This window comes from Arvicola amphibius, chromosome 11 (assembly GCF_903992535.2).
Source record: "Arvicola amphibius chromosome 11, mArvAmp1.2, whole genome shotgun sequence".
NCBI lineage: Eukaryota > Metazoa > Chordata > Mammalia > Rodentia > Cricetidae > Arvicola > Arvicola amphibius.
Genome location: NC_052057.2, coordinates 46729730 through 46752137, shown reverse-complemented (window position 1 = coordinate 46752137; position 22408 = coordinate 46729730). Strand labels below are relative to the sequence as shown.

General features: G+C 44.1%; 1 protein-coding gene across 9 annotated transcripts in view; it reads left to right on the top strand.

Moving 5' to 3' along the window:
- Window positions 1-22408, top strand: part of Pld1 (phospholipase D1) — a 209617-nt gene that overhangs the window by 91680 nt on the left and 95529 nt on the right. For all 9 annotated transcript variants that reach the window (XM_038347016.1, XM_038347015.1, XM_038347018.1 and 6 more), the window contains 5 exons: window positions 7344-7402; window positions 9131-9223; window positions 13592-13744; window positions 16510-16659; window positions 17559-17642. In XM_038347016.1, coding sequence (XP_038202944.1) covers window positions 7344-7402; window positions 9131-9223; window positions 13592-13744; window positions 16510-16659; window positions 17559-17642 — 539 coding nt within the window. The remainder of the gene's footprint in view (window positions 1-7343; window positions 7403-9130; window positions 9224-13591; window positions 13745-16509; window positions 16660-17558; window positions 17643-22408) is intronic.

The following is a 22408-nucleotide window of genomic DNA, read 5'->3' as shown; positions in this document are numbered from 1 at the left end:
AGATACCCTGTCCCCCTGTGGAAGTGGTTATGTGAGACTTTAATAACCACAGAGCAAAGAACGTCCTCAGTCAAAGTTTATCCACCGTCGGGACCACAGGTACGCGAGTGACTACAAAGCGGGCGGCTCAGACATAGCTTTAGGTAATATTTGATGAGTTTCTTAGTCTTTGGACTTACGGGAGCTAGTGGCTGGTTAAGTTTGCCTTGTGAATCTTTGATAGTCTCAAGGAAGTTAGGTCAGATGCCGGGGATGACAATGGCTGGTTTTCAAAGGGACACTGAATAGGCCAAGATAATTTGTCTGTGGTCTGCAAGTTCTGTCTCGCCGTAATTAGTCATTTGGTCTTGTGGAGTCTTTAACTCAAGGACAGTGTTTCCCTCTCTTTATCATCTTTTTTGAGACTATCATAGTGTGTTTCGCTTCTATGTGAGCGCGTGCGCGTGTGTGCGCACGCGCTCGCGCACACACACACACACACACACACACACACACACACACACAGTGGCTATCTGACTGAGCTGTGCAACACCACACAGAAAAAATGCAGGCAGGAATTCTTGTGATCTGCAATTGTTCTAGGATTGTGTGCCATACAGAATTCACAATTTGGACATTTTAGGTGCTAACCGAAAAACACTTTTCTCCCAGAGAATTAAAAGAAATGGGATAAATAACAGTAAATGTGTTGTTCCCCTTAAGATTAAAATCTGGACATAGAGAACAAAATGTCCAGTTTCTGAGACAAGGTCACAAACTACTGGGACTCCACAGCAATCTGGACTGTCATGAAGCCCGTATTAAGATGACTTCTCTCCAGATTAGCTTGAAACCTTAGATAAAGCATTATAAATACCTCTTGGATCAATAATTCTGAGTTCACTTCAAATAATTTTATTTGTAGGGCAAATAAAATTAACTGGAAATGAGGAATAGGTAAGGAATAAAGAAGCACCGTTTCCATGGCAACAGAGAGAAGCTGTGCTGATTTGAAAGGCTGCATTTTCAAATTAAGTGATTTGTGTATTGTTTTTCCCTGACTGAATCCTCACAGCAGTGGCGGTGGGGCACATGGACGTGAGCCTTTGTCCACCCCCTTCCTTCCCTCCGTAGTTAGGATGTCTTCGTCTCCTACAGCTGTGTAAGCTGCTGCATACAGGAGAGAGGCAGCAATCCCTGGAGCACCTGGGCCTGTCTCTCCCCATCCCTACCTGCATGAGGCCATGAGGTCCTGCTGGAAGCTCATGTCTTCCTATACCTTGTGCTTACTGTTCTGTCATATTTTCAGTGCTGCCGCTGAGGCCTGAAGAGGGCTTCTGGAGATTTTTCTCCCTTATAACACTAAGATGGCCAAAAAGGACATCGTGGACGTTATTGATAAATCATCTCCATAGTGGTTGCTACCCAGAGCATTGACAGTTTGCTGGTTGGCATGGGAACCTTGGTACTCCCTCATTTTGCTAGCTTTTAAGTAGCTAGTTGTTGGTAAGACACAGTGGCATTTTGTACCAGAGACCCCTTTCCACCCAGTGCCAGGAACATCTGTAATTGAATTTGTTGCAACTGCCTCTTCTTCCGAAATGAAACCAAGACAATATCGATTAGTTCTTTACTCAGTAAGCCCTGTGGGAGACTGCCTGGACAAACTGGTTTTTAGTTTTAGTTTGGACAGCACCTGTCTCAGGGGAGGCCGAGTTCTCACTACTGACGAACCACCGAGAAGGCTACAACGTCATCTTCTTTGAAACTTTGTGCTTTGCTAATTAGTTTGGCCTCTCACGCAACTCCAGACATTTGCTTTCAGTGTGATTAGGTCTGTAGTAGAGGCGGATGGTGGAGCAGCCTCTCCTCTAGTCCACCGTTTGTAAGCTATCAAGACACCCCTCCCTTTTATGGTATGTGTGTGTGCTGCGTGTGCACACACGTGTACATACCGGGCATATATGTGTTCCACCACATTCCCATGAAGGTCAGAGGGCAGCTTCCAGGTATCTGTTCTCTCCTTCAATCATGAAACATGAAGGTTGAACTCAGGGCCTTAGACCAGTTCAGCAGGTGCCTTTACCCATAGAGCCATGCTGCTAGCCCTGGTGTGGGCGTTTTGAAACTGGATCTCACGATGTAGCCTTAGCTAGCCCAGAACTCACTATATAGACCAAGGTGACCTTAAAATTGTAATCCTTCTGTCTCAGTTTCCTGAAGAAAATTCAAAATTTTAAATTAACATGCACGTGAGATGGCTCAGTGGGTAAAAGTTCTTGCTACCAAGCCTTATCTCCAGGACTCACACACAGTAGGAGAGAGTCCATTGCTGAAAGTTGAAATCTGACCAACATACAGGAGCCATGGCAATCAAGTGTACACACACACACACACACACACACACACACACAAATAAACAAAACGATTTTTAAAAGAAAATATCTATGTATTAATGGACATGTGGTTCCCTTAGTTATTTTTTTTAATTGTTTGAGACAGTGTCTCATGTAGCCCAAGCTAGTCTCCTGCTTGCTATTTAAGAGAGGCTGAACTTGACTGAGATCAGGGTCCAGAATTACAGGCATGCAGCACCACACCTATGTTGTAGAATGTTAGCTAAAGATGTGTCACACTTGTTTATGCTGTCGAACATTTGTTTAATGATGCAAAGATGTGTTGGATTCTTTTATGTTGCATAACTTTGTGAAGCTGTGTTACTTTGCCTGTCTAAAACACCCTATTGGTCTAGTAAAGAGTAATGGCTAATAGCTAGGAAGGAGAAAGGATGGGGGGGCTGACATGCATAAAGAATTAATAGGAAAAAAACCAGAAGGAACGAGAAAAGGAGAGACGACACCAGGTACCAGCTACCCAACTACATAGCCAGCCATGAAATAAGAGGCAAAGAAAGATATATAAAACAGAGAAAGATAAAATCCCAGAGGTGAAAGATAGTTGGGGTAATTTAAGAAAAGTTGGCTGGAAACAAGTCAGGCTAAGCATTCATAAGAAAGAATAAGCCTCCATGTGGTTTATTTGGGAGCTGGGTGGTGGGCCCCCCGACGAGTACAGAACAAGTGCAAAGAGGAAAAAAAAAAACAAAAACACAACTACACACCTGTTTACTGTTTGTTATTTATCTTTTGTTGTTGGTTCTTGAGACAGGGGCTTAGGGTGAAGCCCAGGTTGGCCTGTGTGGTTTGCAGGGCTCTTTCCCTTAGCCTCCTGACTGTCGGGGTTACAGATGTGTGTACCACATGCTGGGCTGTCAAGGTTACAGATGTGTGTACCACACGCTGGGCTGTCAAGGTTACAGATGTGTGTACCACACGCTGGGCTGTCAAGGTTACAGATGTGTGTGCCACACGCTGGGCTGGCTTCCCTGGATTGTTGCTTCCAAGTCTTATTCTTGCATTTACAAGTTCTGTGAAGTTACACAAATTCTCTGTCCCTCAGTAATAATTTCTTACCAGAATAGACATCATCTGTCTGCTCCTTAGAGATAAACTGAAAGGCTATGGTTTAGGATTCTAAACACACTGACAACCTGTCATTTCTAAGTAGCTTCATTTTCCGGCTGAATTTCTTCACAAATCAGATAGAAAATGTGTAGAGCTGAGTCAGTATGTTTTACATGAGAGATAAAAACCTAGACTTTCAGGATCCTTCTTTCTAAAATGCCGTGTGTAGATAGATTCAGTGGGGAATCGGGGGAATTTTAAAAAGTTATTTAAAGCCTTTAAATGTAAAAAGTTTACTTTTCCCAAGAAGACATGCAAGTGTTTCATTGAACCTCTCGAAAGTCTTCACATAACTGAGACAATTTTTTTTGCCTGCAAAATTCATGATTTTCTTTTCTTCTTTTTTATTGTTTTTATTGAGCTGTATATTTTTTCTCCGCTCCCCTCCCTTCCTCTCTCCTCCCATTCTGCCCTCTCCCGTGGTCCCCATGCTCCCAATTTACTAAGGAGATCTTGTCTTTTTCTATTTCCCGTGTAGATTAGATCCATGGATGCTGAGACAGTTTTTTTTCAAGGCTGGTTTTTTTTATAAACACATACAAACATTTCAAAGAAATCTGCTGTTTTCTTTTGCTTATCCAGTTAGAAGCCAGGTACGGCTTCCTCTACCGATTCAGCCCTACCCTGCTCAGGGGTTTTAGGACTACCACATGACTGGATGATTCTCCCACTGGACTCTTTGCTGATGTAATCTCCCGTCTGCTTCCCCACCCTGGGTAAATACCTTCCCTGTCAAGGGTTTCTGTTTTGAATACACTCTGTGGCAAGAGATGACTTTGAACTTCTGATTTTTCTGCCTCCACCTCGCCAGTGCTGGGAATGCAGGTGTGTAGCACAGCACAGCGATCCGTTTACGAAGCGCTGGGGACAGAAGGCAGCCCTCTGCCAGCTGAGCTACATTCCCAGCTTGTCTTGGTTTCCTCTCTGGCTATGGCTGATGTGGTCCAAGCATCACTGGCACACCTGGGCTGACAGTGCTTCAGAGAGAAACCTGTAAACGGGGAGCATTCTGTGTTCAATTCTAGGTGTTGCGAGCACTTTCTGAGACAAACTCTGGCCCATGTTAAGCACTGCATGCGATAAATTCATATCTTTCCTCTCGCCCTCCATGTTGGCAGCTTGCCCTCTCCTCATTATTATATGCAGGGAACTCATCGAAATAAGATAAATGTTGAGCTGGGTATGGTGGCACACACATGATCCCTGCACTCAGGAGGCTGAGGACGAGAGATCTGAGGTTATTCTGGGCCACCTAGGTAACACTTGTCTCAAAATCAAAACACAACAACAACATACACATATACACATACACACACACACACATACACACACACACACACACAGAGAAAGAGAGAGAGAGAGAGAGAGAGAGAGAGAGAGAGAGAGAGAGAGAGAGAGAGATGCGGGGGGAGGGAGGGAGAGGGAGAGAGAGAGATATTAAGAACACAAACAGAGATTAATATTGAGTGACATACTGACTTTGGTTTGATTTGATATCAGTTCTATTATCCCTGACTATATGGTCTTGGCGGCTTAGTTTCCCTAAACCATCATGAATTGGAAGATCAGGACTTTTGTGCCAAATTGAGTTCACTGACTGTTTTTGTGTGTTTTCTCTTAAGATTTCCTTCCTTCCTTCCTTCCTTCCTTCCTTCCTTCCTTCCTTCCTTCCTTCCTTTCTTTCTTTCTTTCTTTCTTTCTTTCTTTCTTTCTTTCTTTCTTTCTTTCTTTCTTTCTTTCTTTCTTTCTGTTGGGTCTATGGAGGTCGTGCAAAAATGGGAGACAGACCACCAAAGTCTATTAAACCAGAAGCAAACTTTATTCCAGGAAAAAAGTAAAAAAAAAAAAACAAAAAACCCTAAATCTCTATGGGGCACAAAAAGCTTAGCAGCTGGGACCACAGCCAGAGATGGACTTGTAAGGCTGTGGCAATGGGCTATTTCCAGACTCCCCTTTTTTATAGCAAGCAGCAAGCATTAGGCATGAACAAAAGAATTTTTACAATCTCGAGGTAAAACTCAGATACAAATAGCCTCTTTTATAATTTCCATTAACAGGATCTTCTAGTTAGGCTAGTGTCTGTATTTAGCCCATTGCTTCTCTCTGGCACTTGCTGCTGGTGTTTGCTGAAGCTCTGCACTCCTCTGATACAGCCAGTTTCACACAGCAGGGAAGGGCATGGGGAAATGCACAACCAGAACGTCAGGTACATCCCATCATTTAAAAGTTAACTCAGCTCACAGCAGTTTCTGGTCATGAGTGGCTGGGGTTATCTGAAAGCTGACCCTCAGTATTCAGAGGCCGCTTCAGCCTTGCAGACAGAGCTATGGGTTGTAAAGCAGAGAAACCCACTGTTAATAGTTAATCCTTAAGCTGCTAAGAAAGCCGCTGAGCCTGCTCTCATTCTCCTAGGCTTACAACTTTATGCTTCTTTATTTCTACATTCTTATTTCTGGAATCTACATTTCTATATTCTTATTCTTGGACTCTTCACTTTCTATCTTAATTTCTGTCTTGAGACAGGACCTCATGTGGTCCGTGCTAGCCTTGAACTCAATATATAGCTGAGGATGACTTAGAATTTCTGGTCCCCAGATTTTACCCCCTAGTAGCTGAGACTTGGTTTTGTTTTTGCATCTGATATTCTCAAAGTTTTACTTGCTACAGCTACACCCACATATGTATCCCCAGTCTGTGTTCACACCACAGGGGAAGATTGGGCATTAGTAACAAAGGGTCGAAGGCCCACAGAGATCAAAATATTGTCTGTTTTTGTTGTTTTGATGCAAAAAGCTCCGCCTACCCTTGCTGTTAAGCTTAGTCTCCTTTTTCTGTTGGGAAAATATCAAATCATGTTTAAGAGATTCTGTGAAGAAGCACTCAATACAATGTGAGCCTATACAAAGCCCTCAGTAAATGGTATCCATGAGAGTCATTAGCTTCCATCCCAACTCACTGAGAAGTGATTCTACCAGTGGGGCTGGTAGCTCAGTTCTGTAAGCTAAGCTTCTCCAGAACTTGAGGAGGAAGGTTCAAGGCCTGGGCCACAGAGTGACTCCAGGTCCAGCTGGATAACTTAGGGAAAGTCTGTCTCAAAGGAAAGAGCCTTGGAATATGGCTCAGTGGTAGAGCCCCTGCCAGGTGTGTGTGAAGTGAACCCCTAGCACTGGGTGAAATTCTGCTGCACCGGATGCTGCTAGTCTCTTTGATCTACAGGGGTTTTGATTCAGAGCAGGCCTCCATCTTTGCTCTGTGGCTTGACCGCATTTTATCTGTCCTTTCTTCTCGTCCCCCACTTCCACATGCCCCTAGTCTACCTTCTAGAAAGAACCCTTGCCATCCTCCCTTCATGCGCACCTTGTTTTGTATACACTGTACCACGAAATCCTCTCCCCTGACAATGAAAATGGAAAAGAAAACAGCAGTTGTGAGCAGCTGCCCTCTGCAGTCTGCAGAGTGTTCTGTCTCCATCCATCCCTGTGGTGCACAGCACTTTCTTGATTGTGTGTTCATTATGCAATTCCTTTTCATTTTTTCTTTTTGGAAACAGAGTCTTGTGTAGCCCAGGCTGACCTGGTATGTACTTTACTGTGTAATAAGCTTAACCTTGAACTCCTGATCCTCATCCCTTCTCTGGCGAGCTGGATTACAGTGTGAACCAAAGCATTTATACCTAGTGGCACCTAATACATGGCTCATGCAACTCATGAACGTCTTGTTTTTCTTCTTCCCTTCCTTCTCCTCCCTGATTGTTTTCCAAGTTTTCCTTCCTTCTGATTTACTTTGTTTTCTAAAGTGTTTCTTACGACTTCTTTTTTTTTCTTTTTCCTTTTTTTTCAGACAGAGTTCCTTGATGTCAGCCAGCTGTCTTTCATCCATGATTTGGGACCAAAGGGCCTGTAAGTTCCAGGGTTGGGTCTTTACGGAAATGTGCACGGAAGCTGGTGGGTATGAAGGTCTGATGCCACAGCTGGTGACAGTGATGGGCAGCTAGTCCTTCTCTTCCTGGTACTTCTCCCGCCCCACTAGTGAGATGCTCACATGGAGCAGAGTGCCCCCTGCTGGAAGCGGGGGCAGCAGCTATCTCCTGTTTCTGGTGGTCTAGGAACACTCAGTATACATAGTCAGAACTCTCCCAGCTGTGAGGATCAGATGCATAAGATGCCTCCTCCCAGTCTCTTCTGCAAGCTGCTACCACCCCCTTTCCCAAGTACTTCAGAGCAGTGCTTTGTCACATGCGCTGTATAAATAGACTGGGAATTTACTCAGTGGCTGTTTTCCTTCCCGATACCAGGGCTTGCGCCTACAAAGGGCTTGCCCTTTTTAATCATTATTTTTACTAATTTTAATTGTGCGTGCATGTATGTTTGTACCTGGGTCTGTGCACACAAGTGCAGGTGTCTCTGTAGAGTTCAGAAGATGGCGTCTGGTCCCTGGACTTACGCGTGGCTGTGAGCCAAATAATGTGGGTGCTGGGTCCTTCGCAAGACTAATGGGAGTTTTTACTCACTGAGCCATTGCTCCAGCCCCACAACTTACACTTTTAATTTTAGTTAAGCGCAATGCTAGTAGCTATTTCAGAATTATTTTCTTAAGTTATTGTACATCTTTCAAAATTAAGATGTTAAGTTTTTGTTTGCTTGTTTTGAGACAGGGTCTCCTGTAGCCTAGGCTTGCCTAGAACTCTTTTATGTATCTTGGGATGACCCTGAACTACTGATTCCCCTGTTTCTACTACCCAAAGGCTGGGTTGATAGGCGTGGGCTACCATGCCCAGCAAAATACCCCACTAGCATAGCCAGTAGCTCTGGTCTCCTTACTTTATATGGCTCGATTGATCACTGTGTGTGATGCCGTGTAGAAATGTGTAAGACGCTGGGGGGCCTCAAACCCCATCTCAGCTGCAGCCACGGTTGTAGTGGAAGCAGCGGGCTGCATCTCCACCTGGCTCCAGGCCGCCTAGCTAGCTTTTGCCCTGAAATAACAACACACAAATTGTATTCATTTAAACACTGCTTGGCCCATTAGCTCTAGCCTCTTACTGGGTAATTCTCACATCTTGATTAAACCATTTCTAATAATGTGTGTAGCACCACGAGGTGGTGGCTTACTGGGAAAGATTCAGCATGTCTGAACTGGCGGCTGGCTCCATGGCGTCTGCTCACTTCCCTTCTTCCCAGCATTCTGTTCTGTCTACTCCGCCTACCTATGTTCTGACCTATCAGGCCAAGCAGTTTTCTTTATTAATTTAACCAATGAAACAACAGATAGACAGATGACCTTCCTACATCACACAGTGGCTGCAGGGAGGATTTATCCTTAAGATCCGGGAGCTAGGTGCAAAGAGCCTACATTGTGCCCAGCAGAATCACTGGCCACAAAGGCCGAAAGGGCTACATTTGAACAAGTGTCTGTAAGAGTCTGTGCTGGTGGGTCCTACCTGAGAGAGAGCAGTGACCAAGGGGAGGGTGAAGGAAGGGACGGGGGGGGGGGGGCGAATGTATTGGGTAGGGGTGGGGAGGGAGTTACGTGAGAGGCAGTTTATATAGTCCCTGGCTGTGGGGCTGAGCGAGGCATGTGTGAACTGTAATTGCGAACTTCATGACTTTATGTGGTCTCCCCTTCAGGGAGGGGATGATCATGAAAAGGTCCGGAGGACACAGGATACCAGGTCTGAATTGCTGTGGCCAGGGAAGAGCCTGCTATCGATGGTCAAAAAGGTAGGACTCGCAAGTTCTGTGTATATTATTGAATACACTGAGCATCTGGGTGTGTATACACTGGCTCTGCTTGTTTTTGTTTTGAGATGTAGCCCAGTCTGGATTCAGCCACAATGTGTCTAGGTGAACCCTGAACTCCTGGTTGTAACAGTATTTTCTTATTGGAAACACCAGGTCACAAGTAACAGCACAGAGATTTACTATTAATCATGAATGCTCAGCCTTAACTGAGGCTTGTTGCTAACTAGTTCTTATAACTTAAATTAACCTTTTTTGTTTGTTTGTTTTTCTAGACAGTGTTTCTCTGTAGTTTTTGGAGCCTGGGTAGATCTTGTAGATGAGGCTGGCCCTGAACTCACACAGATCCACCTACCTCTGCCTTCTTAGAGCTGGGATTAAAGGCCTGTGCCACCACCACCCAGCAAAACTCACAGATTTGCTTGCCTCTGCCTCCTGAGTGCTGGGATTAAAGACGTGTGCCACCACCGCCTAGCTTAAACCTATATTTTTAAATCTGCATTCTGGCTTATAGTTTGTTACCTTATCTCTGTATTGCTTCCTCTGAGTTTGGCTGGTGACTCAGCTTTTCTTTTTCTCAGAGTTGTCTCTCTGCCCAGAAGTCCCACCTATACTTCTTGCCTAGCTATTGGTCATTCAGTATTTTATTACACCAATCACAGCGATGCATCTTCACACAGTGTACAAATAGCCTTGGCACTCCTTCCTCCCCTTCTCACGTGGGGCATTCCAGATGTTTACCGCTGTGTCCAGCTCTCAAACGTGACCTTGAATGTGCTTAGGATATAAGCAGTGGTATAGGAAAGCCAGAGACTTGCCCTTGTCTTCTTATCCTCAGCTGGACAGAACACTGGGCAGAGGCTGAGCTAAGGATACAAGGGAGTTTGTTAGGGAAGCAGTAGCAGAGGAAGACAGGTAGAAAGAACAGGGATGGGCTCCCCAGGATCATGGGTACCACAAGCTAGCCTTGTAAGCAGGAAAAGGATGAAGTTGCAGGACTTGGCCACCAGGGATTCTTTTCTCCAGTAGTGGCTTCTGGAGGTGGGTTTCCCAGCCTCCAGTGGCTCTGCTGGTCACTCCTCCTCTTTCCCTAAGTCATCTGCTGCCTGTCATATCTTCCTACACTTAAGCTTTAAACCTCGGTGATTTTTTTTAATTCCCAGAAACTCTGGGCTGCCAGAGTTCTGCAGCTGGTGAGCAGACCAGACTGGAAGAGTCAGTGGAGTCATCAGCAGTCAGCAGCACCACCTTGTTGGGGTGACTCATACATGCCAGTAACTAATGACTGAAGGAATCAGTCAGTAACTGAACAGTGCGACAGTGATATTCTGTCACCTACCAAACTAAAATGCTCTACGAGATTCCAACATCTTACATTGATACAAATAAAATATACACACAGTAGGAGAATTCAGCCTTTTAAATAAGTCCACGAACGAGTCCTTACTAAAGCTTCTAGCCCCTGTAGAAGCAAGCCCGTGGGCTCACGGAGCTCTGAGGGAAACGAGGTCATATGGAAGTGGAGAAGTGGCAGATGTGGTTTGGATCTAGGTGGTGATCTGCATGATGTGGGGGAGACTCCGGCAGTGTGATGGCAAGGGCACTGGGGTCGCAGCATTGAGTGTAGCCCCAGGAGTCCCGGCAAAGATCCTAAGGATCCTGTTCTGAGCTCTACCTCCCCCCTACCCAGGGGAGGGCCGATAAGGGACAGTAGGGGAAGATTTTGTTAGTGATGTAAACTTTGGGAGGAATCATGTTTCAATTGAAGAAAGCTATGGTTCTTCCTGGAAGGAGAGTTTGCCATTTTAAATTTGGCAAATGTTGGGTAGCGACTATAGCCTTACCTCCATATTTGCATGTCCTGAGTCACAGCAGAAGACACCATAGATAGACGATCATGTTCAGGGGACAGTTAGTGTGGGACTCCTCCTTATAGCGTGAGTGCTGTTTAGGAGTAATAGGAGTTACTTCCGAAGGTGACATTTATTCACAGTGCTTAGTTCTCAGTTTTTAAACTTTTGGCTGGTCATGGGGTACTTGCCTTTAATTCCAGCAATGGAATTGGATTGAAACACAATCCTCTTGCTTTGGCCTCCCAAGTGTTGAGATTGGAGGCATCAGCCATGCCCACACTGCTGAGATCTCACTTTTCTTTTTCTTTGTTTTCCCTGAGAAGAGTCCAAGAGGCTCAGTTCTGTTTTATGTGCTGCCCCTCTAGGGCATTACCCTTTGTGGTTCTCGCTTGGCTCGTCCTGACCTTGACGTCTTCCTGTTAGTAGCTGTGTCATCTGTGTCTCCTTCACTGTGGCCTGTCATTGGTTGTTTTTACTCCAACTCTTTGGGGGCCTGCCACCCAGCTCCCAAATAATCACACGGAGATTTATTCTTACTTATGAATACTTGACCTTAGCTTGGCTTGTTTCTGGTCAGCTTTTCTTAACTTAAATTATTCTATTTACCTTTGGCCTCTGGGCCTTTTCCTTTCTCTATTCTATATATCTTTCTTCACTTCTGACTTTGTGGTTGCTGTGTAGCTAGGTGGCTGGCCCTTGGTGAGTCCTCTCTCCTCCTGCTCTTGCTCCTCCCTCTTCTCTTTTCTCCTTCTATTTATTCTCTCTGCCTGGCAGCCCTGCCTGTCCCTCTCTGGCTTGCTATTGGCCAATTAGCTCTTTATTAGACCAATCTGCTCTTTTAGGCAGGCAGAATAACACAGCTTCACAAAGTTAAATAAATGCAACATAAAAGAATGCAACACATCTTTTCATCGTTAAGCAAATGTGCGACAGAATAAACAAATGTAACACATCTTCAACTAATATTTCACAGCAGTAGGCTACCTGCCCCATCTCCTTGTGCCAATCAGGAAAAGCAGCCTACATGAGAAACCAAATGAAGCCATCAAGACTATGTAGAAGGTAGATTTGTCAACACTGAGTCTCTACTCGTAAAGCCTGTTGATATACCATGACTAGTAGTTTCAGTTGAGTTGTTCTAGATTTATCTTACATTTATCTACTTATTTGGGGGTGGGGCCTGTGGTCTTTAGCTTCCAGCCCATCACTGTGGTCTTGGCTCATGCTCTGAAGTCATTGCACACACATTTGTACCCAAACTCAAAGTGTTTCTTCTCTCATTACCTTTGCTGCCTCTCTAGTCAGCAGGATGACCTTGACCCTGCTCCCCTTGTTGTGTCCCTTCCTATGCTCGACCAGATACCAGCCAGGACCAAGGTGCCGCTCCTGCACACATCACCCCTCTTCCCTCTAGCACCTACCCTTTTATCCAGGACAGATCCTGGCTGTCATCTCCATGAGGCTCACCGGCACTCTGGGAACAAATATTTGAATGTTTTCTGTTTGGACTGCGTTTACGCTGCCGTCCACTTTGCCACTTTCCTCCATTATGAAGCTCTGAGTGTTGTGTTGAATGGAGCAGTTTTGAGAGCTACTTCCATTATTCATTAATGATCCTTAAATCAGAAATGTTTTGAAGTGAACAACAGAACATGTGGAGTGTTGGATGTATTTATTAAATCTTCTGGATTCAGTTGCCTTTATGGTAGTTTATGTGCGCAAACACCACCAGGTTCCATTCCTCAGCAAGGGGCTCTTCAGTTCTTCCTGTTGACATCAGGGACGTTCTTCCAGGAATGAATGAATTCTTTTTGATTGCTTGGTGTCCACACAGAGAGATGGATACCGAAAGTCTTGTTTTTGTAGTAATTACTCTCCCTCCTGGGAATTAGACCCAGTACCCTGTGTGTGCTAGGCTAGTATTATGCCATTGAGCCACGTCCCTAGCTCCTGTTTCATGGTGATCTTTAAAAGGCACAAATCCATCAGGTGAAACATGACATTATATCCATGATCTTCCAGAGTGTTTTCTCACGACTTGAGTTGATGGAGGAGGGTCATCTGTCTATGTGTTACTTTCATTGGTTAATAAAGAAACTGCCTTGGCCCTTTAATAGGACAGAAAATTTGGTAGGCGGAGTAGACAGAATAGAATTGTGGGAGAAGGAAAGCAGAGTCAGGCAGATGCCTCAGGCAGACTCCATGCCTCTCCTCTCCGAGACAAACGCAGGTTAAGATCTCTCCTGGTAAGCCACCCCTCTTGGTGCTACACAGATTACTAAATATGGGTTAAAGCAAGATGTGAGAATTAGCCAATAAGAGGCTGAAACTAATGGGCCAGGCAGTGTTTAAAAGGATACAGTTTCCGTGTAATTATTCTGGGGCTAAGCTAGCCATGTAGGAACTGGGCGGGAATGCAGCCCGCTGCTCCTTCTACATTGAGTAGTAACCTGGCTTCAGTTACTCAGCTTTGAAAGCTCCTGCTGTCTTCTTCCAGGTGGTTAATAGTGAAGGATTCTTTTCTTCTGTACATGAAGCCAGACAGCGGCGCCATCGCCTTTGTCCTCCTCGTAGACAAAGAATTCAGAATAAAAGTGGGAAGAAAAGAAACAGAGACAAAATATGGACTCCGAATTGATAATCTTTCAAGGTAGGTATTTCTAATGTTTAAAATATATTTTTTCCTTCCTCAAGGCCAAAATTTTCTCTCACCTATGAAGAGTAAATTAGATTTAAATGTTCATAATTGTTGCTTGGAGCTCATCCTCAATCAGAAGTAATGGAACTCGTGTGTGTGTGTGTGTGTGTGTGTGTGTGTGTGTGTGTGTGTGTTGTGCATGTGAATTAATACAGGTACCTGCAGAGGTTAGAAGAGGATATTGGATCCCCTGGAGCTGGAGAAAAAGTTTGTCAACTCATCTACCAGTTTGTTGAATGAATCAATTGGCAGTTTGCATTTTAAAGTAATACAGGTTTATATAGTTTATAAATTAATATATTTTGTTAATGAACATCTTTAGAGTGATTTGATCTGTAATTTTTTTTGATCTATAAAATTTTGTCTGCATAGAGATTTTGAGAAAGATATCTTGAAGAGATGATGAAATGTACATGTATTATATATTTTACTTACAAGTACATTATGTGTTAAATGTGTAGGTTTCTTTCTGGCAGACTGTAATCATACCTTGAAAAAGCATGTATGTGTGTGTGCGTGTGTGTGTAATCACTCTCATCCATATGAATATTTATAATTTCTTTTTACACAGTTACAATAGGTATGTATATCTCTCCTAATACATATTTGTACAGTATTACATGTATGCTTGTACAATACATACATGCATGCTTGCATATGCACATGTATGTAGGGTGATATGGGGTAAAACAATATTGAGCTTCCTACTTTCCTTTCAGAAGGTAACTTTCAGGATGTTACTGAAATGCCTTTGTTATTAGCTTCCTTATCTCCACTCCCCACACCAAGTGGATCTGTTTAAATCCAGGGTTCTCCAGGCTCCTCCAGGCAGAAGTGTTCCTTGTCATCTTAGCCAATAAGACCAGCTTCTCCATTGTCTTGGGGTTGTTTATCTCTGTTTGTTTGTAGACATCCCTACTACAGCCTTTCAGTTCTGTGTTGGCAGTTCTCTTTGTAATCCCTTCACACACATTTATTTATTTATTTTTGCCTCCTCCCTCTTGCTTCTTCTATTACTTATTCACCCATTTATTTGTGTGTATGTGTTGAGTATGTCCTTTCCTTCCACTGCGTGGGTCTGGAGGATCAGACTCCCTTCATCAAACTTGGTGGCAGGTATGTCTATCCATGGAACCACCTCACTGGTTCCCCCTTGTTAAAGTATATTATTATTATTATTTATTATTATTATTTATTATTGTTGTTATTATTATTATTATATACATGTGTGAATGAGGGTGCATGAGGGCCACTTCATACATGTGGAAGCCACAGGGAAACTTTGTGAAGCTGGTTCTCTCTTCACATGGTTCCCAGCAGTGGAATTAAGGTCATCAGGCTTGCCCTGCCCTGCTCCTGTCTGCTGAGCCATCTGGCCAGCCCTCATTCCATTTCTATGCTTGGAATAGTTTCCTTCATCCACCACTAGGCCTCTGATGATACTCATCTCTTCCACACAACCATCTTCTCAGGACATCTTGTCCCAAGGGTAGCATGACCCCAGGCAACTTCTGAGCCCTCTTGCTCCTGCATGACTCCATTGCTATACCTGTTGGGCAGGCTTCTTTCCCACCCCAGCCCCTCTCACCTCCCTATCCCCCCACCCTCCAGCATTCTGCTGGACAGAAGCTTTCAAAGGCCAACATCCATCTGTGATATATCGAGAGGAACTGTTTGGGCACCCTCGATTCTTATAAATAATTATAGAATCTGTGAATATGCCCCCTCCCTTGCTCTCCATGAGAACTGCCGATTACCCCGCCCGCCAAGCATTCAAACAGAAATGAAGTTCTGCTTCCCACCCAGTCCCATTTCTATCGGCATGGGGCATAGGACAGCTAGTGCCAGCGCCTTGTCCTTTGAACCTCAATTCCAGTAACTGTTTTCACTCTTGGTAATAGCCATTTGTTCTGACACTTGGCATAAAGATTTTTTTTGTAATCCCCCAGAATTTATTCCTAATATTTTTAATTCTGTAACAAGTTAAAGTAGCTTGCTCAAGCGATAGATGCAAATGGACTAATTCCAAAGCAAATTAATTAGCCATGTGGAGTGATTAATTCTCAAGCTGACCTACATCATTAAGACACATTTTCTAGGTTTCCTTAGCTTTGGAACCTGCCTTGTCCTCAGACAGGTCCCCTTCTACCACAAGATGACTGCTTGGCACCCTCACAGCACACTCAGCAGGAGGGAGGGAGTCTTTTCCTACACTGCTGTGTTCTCAGATCTACCTTCACGGGGTGGGGCTGACTTCTGTGCCTTTGCCCCAGCCCACTAGGACTAGGGGAGTGAGGAATACTACTTTGCATAGCTTTGCTGGCTTCCAAGAATGAAATGAGATCTCCCCTAAGGACAGCAGAAGTCGGGGTGGTCAGTGCAAAGGGACCAGCAGCTCTGACAGAAGGGTTACCTCACTCTGTACCTGCTCCACAATCCTCCTCGTCTCCCAGCACGGTTCAGTGTCTACATCAAACCCCTTTCCATGTGTCTGTGCGCTTGAGTGAGCAGGGAGCCTGACCAGGAAGTTCTGACCCAGTAAGCATTGTGAGGAACTCTACCAAGGTGTTTCAGAAGCTTGCTTTTCCAAATGTTCATTAACTAGAAATGCCAATTCCTGTTTGCTGTGGCGTGCTTCATCTTTAAATGTGTTTTAAGAGCTAGAACTCAGAGTAAACCCCCAATGCCCACGTTTGCTTTTTTTTTTTTTTTTAAAGGACACTGATTTTGAAATGTAACAGCTACCGGCATGCTCGGTGGTGGGGAGGAGCCATAGAAGAGTTCATTCAGAAGCATGGCACGGACTTTCTCAAAGACCATCGCTTTGGTTCCTACGCCGCTGTCCACGATAACACTTTAGCTAAATGGTGAGGTGTTTTGCTCACAGGTGTTCGTCTAGTGTTATAATGGTTTAAATTTACCTGGAATCAGCCTCAAAACTAAACCAGTGGTTTGTTCAACTGATGAATCATATTTAAAGATATGATTGCAGCTTCAGTTTTGGTTTTTGACATTTTAATGGTGAGCTTACAGGCCTTTAGATTTTGATGTTTGATATGTTTTGTGAGAGAGGGTCTTGTGAAGCCCAGATGGACCTTGAACTCCTGATCTACCTGCCTTATCTCCCACAGGCTGTGACTGCAAGCCTGCATCACTGTGCCTAGGTAGAACTCCGGTTTTTAAGATCAGCTTCAGGACTGGGTACATAGCACAGTTACTGTGTTTACTTAGCATGCATGAATCCTTACTACCCCATAAAACCAGGCGTGATGACATAGTTTATAATCCCAGCAACTGGGAAGGGGAAGCAAGCAGATCATTAGCTTAAGGTCATGTTTGGCTTCATAATGAGCCAGAGACCAGTCCTAAAAAGAAAAGCAAAGTGTAACTTCATACATCTCGTAAAGGCAAAATGGGCCTTATTTAAATCATTTATTTTTCCCCCATGGATATGAGCTGGTCTGTTTGTAGGCTCAAATGAGAAACCTGTGTAATAAGGAGGCTCCATGAGAGTGACTGACAGGCTGCTGTCTAAACGAAGATTGCTTGGGTCTGTCTCCTGACTGCCTTTCCTGTGTAATAGATGGAGACAGGATCATGTTTTCAATCTTGTTTCCAGTTACTCAAAGGAAAACGGTGGTGATGTAGACCAGGCAGAGCTTTCTATGCTTTGCCTTGGCCTAGGGTGTGTTTTTCTTTTTTGTCCTGTTTTATAAAATACAAAAAAGCCTCAAAAGAAATCAAGGAAAAAATCCTTTTCTTCCAGGTATGTGAACGCCAAAGGTTACTTTGAAGATATTGCAAATGCAATGGAAGAGGCAACAGAGGAGATTTTCATCACTGACTGGTGGTTAGTATTTGTCCAGGAGAGTGCACTCTGGAAGCATCTCCTTTTAGAAATGTGCTATTGGAGACTCCCACACTATGGAAGTCCACAGTAGTCATGATGGGTTGGCCAAGTCTCAATCAACTAAATAGACTCCAGAGAAAGACTTCCAAATGCTCTATTGGTCTCTTGTCTAAATGCCATGACGGAGATAGCATAGAGGAGGAAAGTTTTGTCTGGATCACAGTTTGAGGGACTGTCCATCATGCTGTGATGGGTAGACCTGGTGGCAGCCCATGAGGGCTGTTGCTTGGTAGGCATGGTCATGAAGCAGAAGAGGTGAACGCCTGTGTTGTACTCACATTCTCCTTTTTATCCGCTCTGGAATGCCAGCCCATAGATGATGCTCTCCTGTATTTAGGGCAAATCTTCCCACTTCAGTTAACACAATGTCAAAACTCCCTCATGGCCCCACCCAAAGCTGTGTTTCCAAGGTGATTCCAGACTCTCTTAAGTGGACAACCAATGTTAACTATTGCAAATATCTTCTTAACGTATTTAACGTGAGTGGTCTTGGAAGCAGACATGCAAACATTTGTGTTGATATGGAAGAGTGGCTGTGGAGACGGGAAGGCCCATCCTCTCTAGCTATCTTTCCATCTCTTACCATGCCCTTCACTCGGTCCAGGAAGCAACTCTTGAACTTTTGCTTTGACACTGAAATAGTTGCTCTTGCTGTTACTGTTGAAAGGATTGTGTCCGGGCATCTCTTCTGGCCTTCCATCAGATTTTAACTGTCTAGCCTGTTGTGAAGACCCCCACAGGCATCACGGTGCTCGCTTTACCAAAGTCGCTGGAAATCTATCATGAGTTCTCAGGGAATGCCACCTGTAGAGTTGGTGTTGGTTTGGTAGTTGTAGTCTAACTTCAGTTCCAGCTACCATCACCTTGGAATGTTGAAGCCCATCACAGATTCCAGCATTGGCTGATTTGGAGATGAAATGGCATGGGCTATGATGTCCTTGTAGAAACTGAAGTGACTTTCTAAATGCACTCTACCCTTTGAGAGATACGGTCTTGCTTTGTAACCTGGGTAGACTGGGATTCACTGTATGGCTCAGGCTGGCCTTTAACTCCCAGTAGTCCTCTTGTCTCAGCATCCCGCGTGCTGGGGATTTCTGGCTTGAACCATGCCTGGCTCTGAACTTTTGCTTTCGGCTCTATCTTATTTCTTCCGGATGTCACTCATAGACAAAGCCTGAAAATACCTTCCTGCTGCGTTTCCTTCTAATGCTAGACTAGGAGACAGGGAGAGAAATAGACGTGGGTGTCGGGTCCATGAGGGTGGCGCAAAGATGGGGACAGACGACCGAAGTCAAGTAAACTTTATTCCAGAAAAAAGAAAAAGATAAAACACCGCAGGGCACAAAAGCTTGTCAGCTAGCAGAGACCACAGCTGGAGTTTGGGCTGAAACTGTGGTACAAGTTGGTTTCTGAACTCCCCCCTTTTATAGCAAGAAATAAGAAGCATTAAACAAGAACAAAGGAATTTTTACAATCTCGACATAAAACTCAGATACATATTGCCCTTCTTTACAATTTCCATTAACAGAGTTTCTCAGTTAAACTAGGTTTGTATTTAATCCATTGTTTGGTCCTGGCTCTCCCTAATTGTGTTTACGGAAGCTCCATACCTCCCTAGTGCCGCCAGTTTCACGTAGCAGGGAAAATGCATAACCGAAAAGTCACATCCACCCATCCTCTGAAGGTTAACTCAGCTATCTCTGTTGTTAATCAGGATGGCCATGGTGTTTTCTTAGGGCTGACTCTTAGTTTGCAGAGGGATGCTTCAGCCAGTTGTAAAATGAAATAGCCCACTGCTGATAACAGCTCCTTAAGCAGCTGAGAAATAACTTACTGCGGATAATTGGTCCTTACACTGCTGAGGAGGCTGTTCACAGTTTGTTTAGGTTTACAACTGTGTGCCTTTCTTCCTACATTCGAACTTCTACATCCTAATTTCTGGTACCCACATTTCTATATCCTCATTTTTATTTCTAGACACTTGCAGGAATTTTTCTAATCCCAGACTAGGAGACGGGGAGAACAATGGGTGCGGGGATTCTCCTAATCCTAGACTAGGAGACGGGGAGAGCAATGGATATGGAGATTCTTCTAATCCTAGACTAGGAGACAGGGGGAGAGCAATAGACATGGGAAGCCATTTTCTGGTTCCCTTCAGTTCTATAGAAATCTGTAGCTCTGGGTCCTCTTTCCAATTTGGTGCTAGTGATGTTTTGAGAGAGATGATTCTTTGTCATAGATGGCTGTCTTCAGTACCTGTGGCTTTTACCAGTTAGCTGTCAATAGCAGATCCCCTTTATGACAGATTGTCTTTAGTCATTGCCAAATATTGAATACTTTCTCAGAACTCAGGAAAGTATGTTCAAAGCTCAATGTTGCAGTATATTCATCAAAATACCCCTAAAACTTCAGCCAGGATATGAACGTGAGAAAGGAGCTTTTCCAATGATGCCATATTTTCCTGCAAGAAAGAAGCATCTCTTTTGGAGGTTCCGGATGGTAAAATTCAGACTTCCATTTAAACAGCTACGGAGCTGGAACCTATGTGATTTCTGCTCTACTTTCCAAAGGAGAGGGAATTAGGTGCTGTTTGTTCTGGCCACAGCCCAGGCACACATCTTACTACAGCAGGCGTTTTGAAGTGAAGCCCTACAGTAACTTCCTCTTGGGTGAAGAGAATTCTCAGGTGACCGCACATGCCTTTAATCCCAGCACTTGGGAGGCAAGATAGGTGGATCTCTGAGTTTAAGGCCAGGCTGGTCTATGGAGCAAGTTTCAGTACAGGCTCCAAAGCTATGGAGAAAACCTGTCTAAACAACAAACAAACAAACAAACAAATTTCCTCTTCTAAAGGTTCCAATAAGCAGACAGTCCTTCCTACAGTCTCCAAGACTAGCTTCATATTTTTAAATATTTTCTCTCTTGGATGTTATATTGGATAACTTCTTTTTCTCTAAATTTACATTCATTACTTATTTTGTGTACACGTGTGGGTTTGTGTATGTACATGCATGTGCCACACCACCACATGTAGAGGTCAGAGGACAACATGCAGGCATCAGTCCTCTCTTCATCACATGGTCATCAAACTCAGCTCATCAGGTTTGGTGGCAATCACTGTACCCACCAGCTATCTCCCCAGCCCCTGTGTTTGATAATTTCTATTTAGCTACCTTCATAACTTTCGTTTTGGTATTGAGCTTGTGAAGCGAAGTCTGGTATTATTTTTCTTCTATTTTGGGGGTGATTGTCTTTTTATCTTAGAATTTTCTGATTCTAGATATCTTCTGTTTCTCTGAGGGTTTTTCTCTTCCCATTCATCCTTATATATAGTTGCATTTTTATATCTGCTAGGGGATTAAACTAGATAATCAGGCCAGGGAGATGACTCAGTGGGTAAAGGCAGTTGCCACCTCCATGCCTGATGACAAGATTCAGTACTGGAACCTACATGGTTAAAGGAGAAAACTGACTTGTACAAATTGTCCTCTGATCTCCAAATGTGCATTGTGCATACACACACACACACATACACACACACACACGAGAGGGGGGAGAGAGAGAGATAGAGATAGAGAGAGAGTTCGTTCTTAAATACATGTAAAGTAAGTTGTAATAATCTCAGCAATCTCAGCATCCATGATACCTATTGTTGGTATTTATTTCATGCAAATTGATTTTTTGTTGCTGTGTGCCCAGTATTTTTTAAAAATTTTATTCTAGAAAAATGATGATGTAAGACTTTTAATCTTACTTAAATCTGTTGACAATGTTTTCTTTCTTTTTTTGCTTTTGTATTTTTTTCTGTTTTTTATTTTTTTGGTTTTTCGAGACAGGGTTTCTCTGCAGCTTTAGAGCCTGTCCTGGAGCTAGCTCTTGTAGACCAGGCTGGTCTCGAACTCACAGAGATCCGCCTGCCTCTGCCTCCCGAGTGCTGGGATTAAAGGCGTGTGCCACCACTGCCCGGCTGTTTTTTTTTTTCTTTTTTCTTTTTTTTGAGTCAGGATTTCTCTGTAGTCCTGGCTGTCCTGGAACTTACTCTGTCTGGCCTCAAACTCACAGAGATTCCCCTGTCTCTGCCTCTAGTATGTTAGTATTAAAGTCATGTGACACTACCACCTGGCTTTTACTTATTTTTTTTAATAGAGTGTTTTCTTTAGCTGACAATGGCCTTATTTGGATTAGGCAGAAAGTTAGTTCAGAGCAGCATCTGGGGAGCTTAACAATTCTTTGTAGATTTGTTTCAGTTTTGTGTGTGTGTTTACTGGCAAGCGTGTATATGCACCCTGTGCTGAGGCAGAAGAGGGTGTCAGATTTCCTGGAACTGGAGTTACCGGTGGCTGTGAATTATCATGTGAGTGCTGGGAACTGAACCTGGGTCCTCCGCCGCAAGAGCAAGTCCCCTTAATTGCCAGGCCATCTCTCCATCCTCTAGGGGTGGGGTTTTTTTTTCATGGTTTTTTTAATATTTAAAAATTTCCATCTCCTCCCCTCCTCCTCCCCCCTCCTTCCCCTCCTCCTCCCCCTTCCCTCCCCTCCTTCTCCCCCTTCCCTCCCCTCCCCTCCACCCATACCTCCCCTCCCTCCCTCTCAAGGCCAAGGAGACATCAGGGTTCCCTACTCTATGCTAAGACCAAGGTCCTCCCAACTCCCCCCCAGGTCCAGGAAGGTGATCGACCAAGCTGAGAAGGCTCCCACAGAGCCCG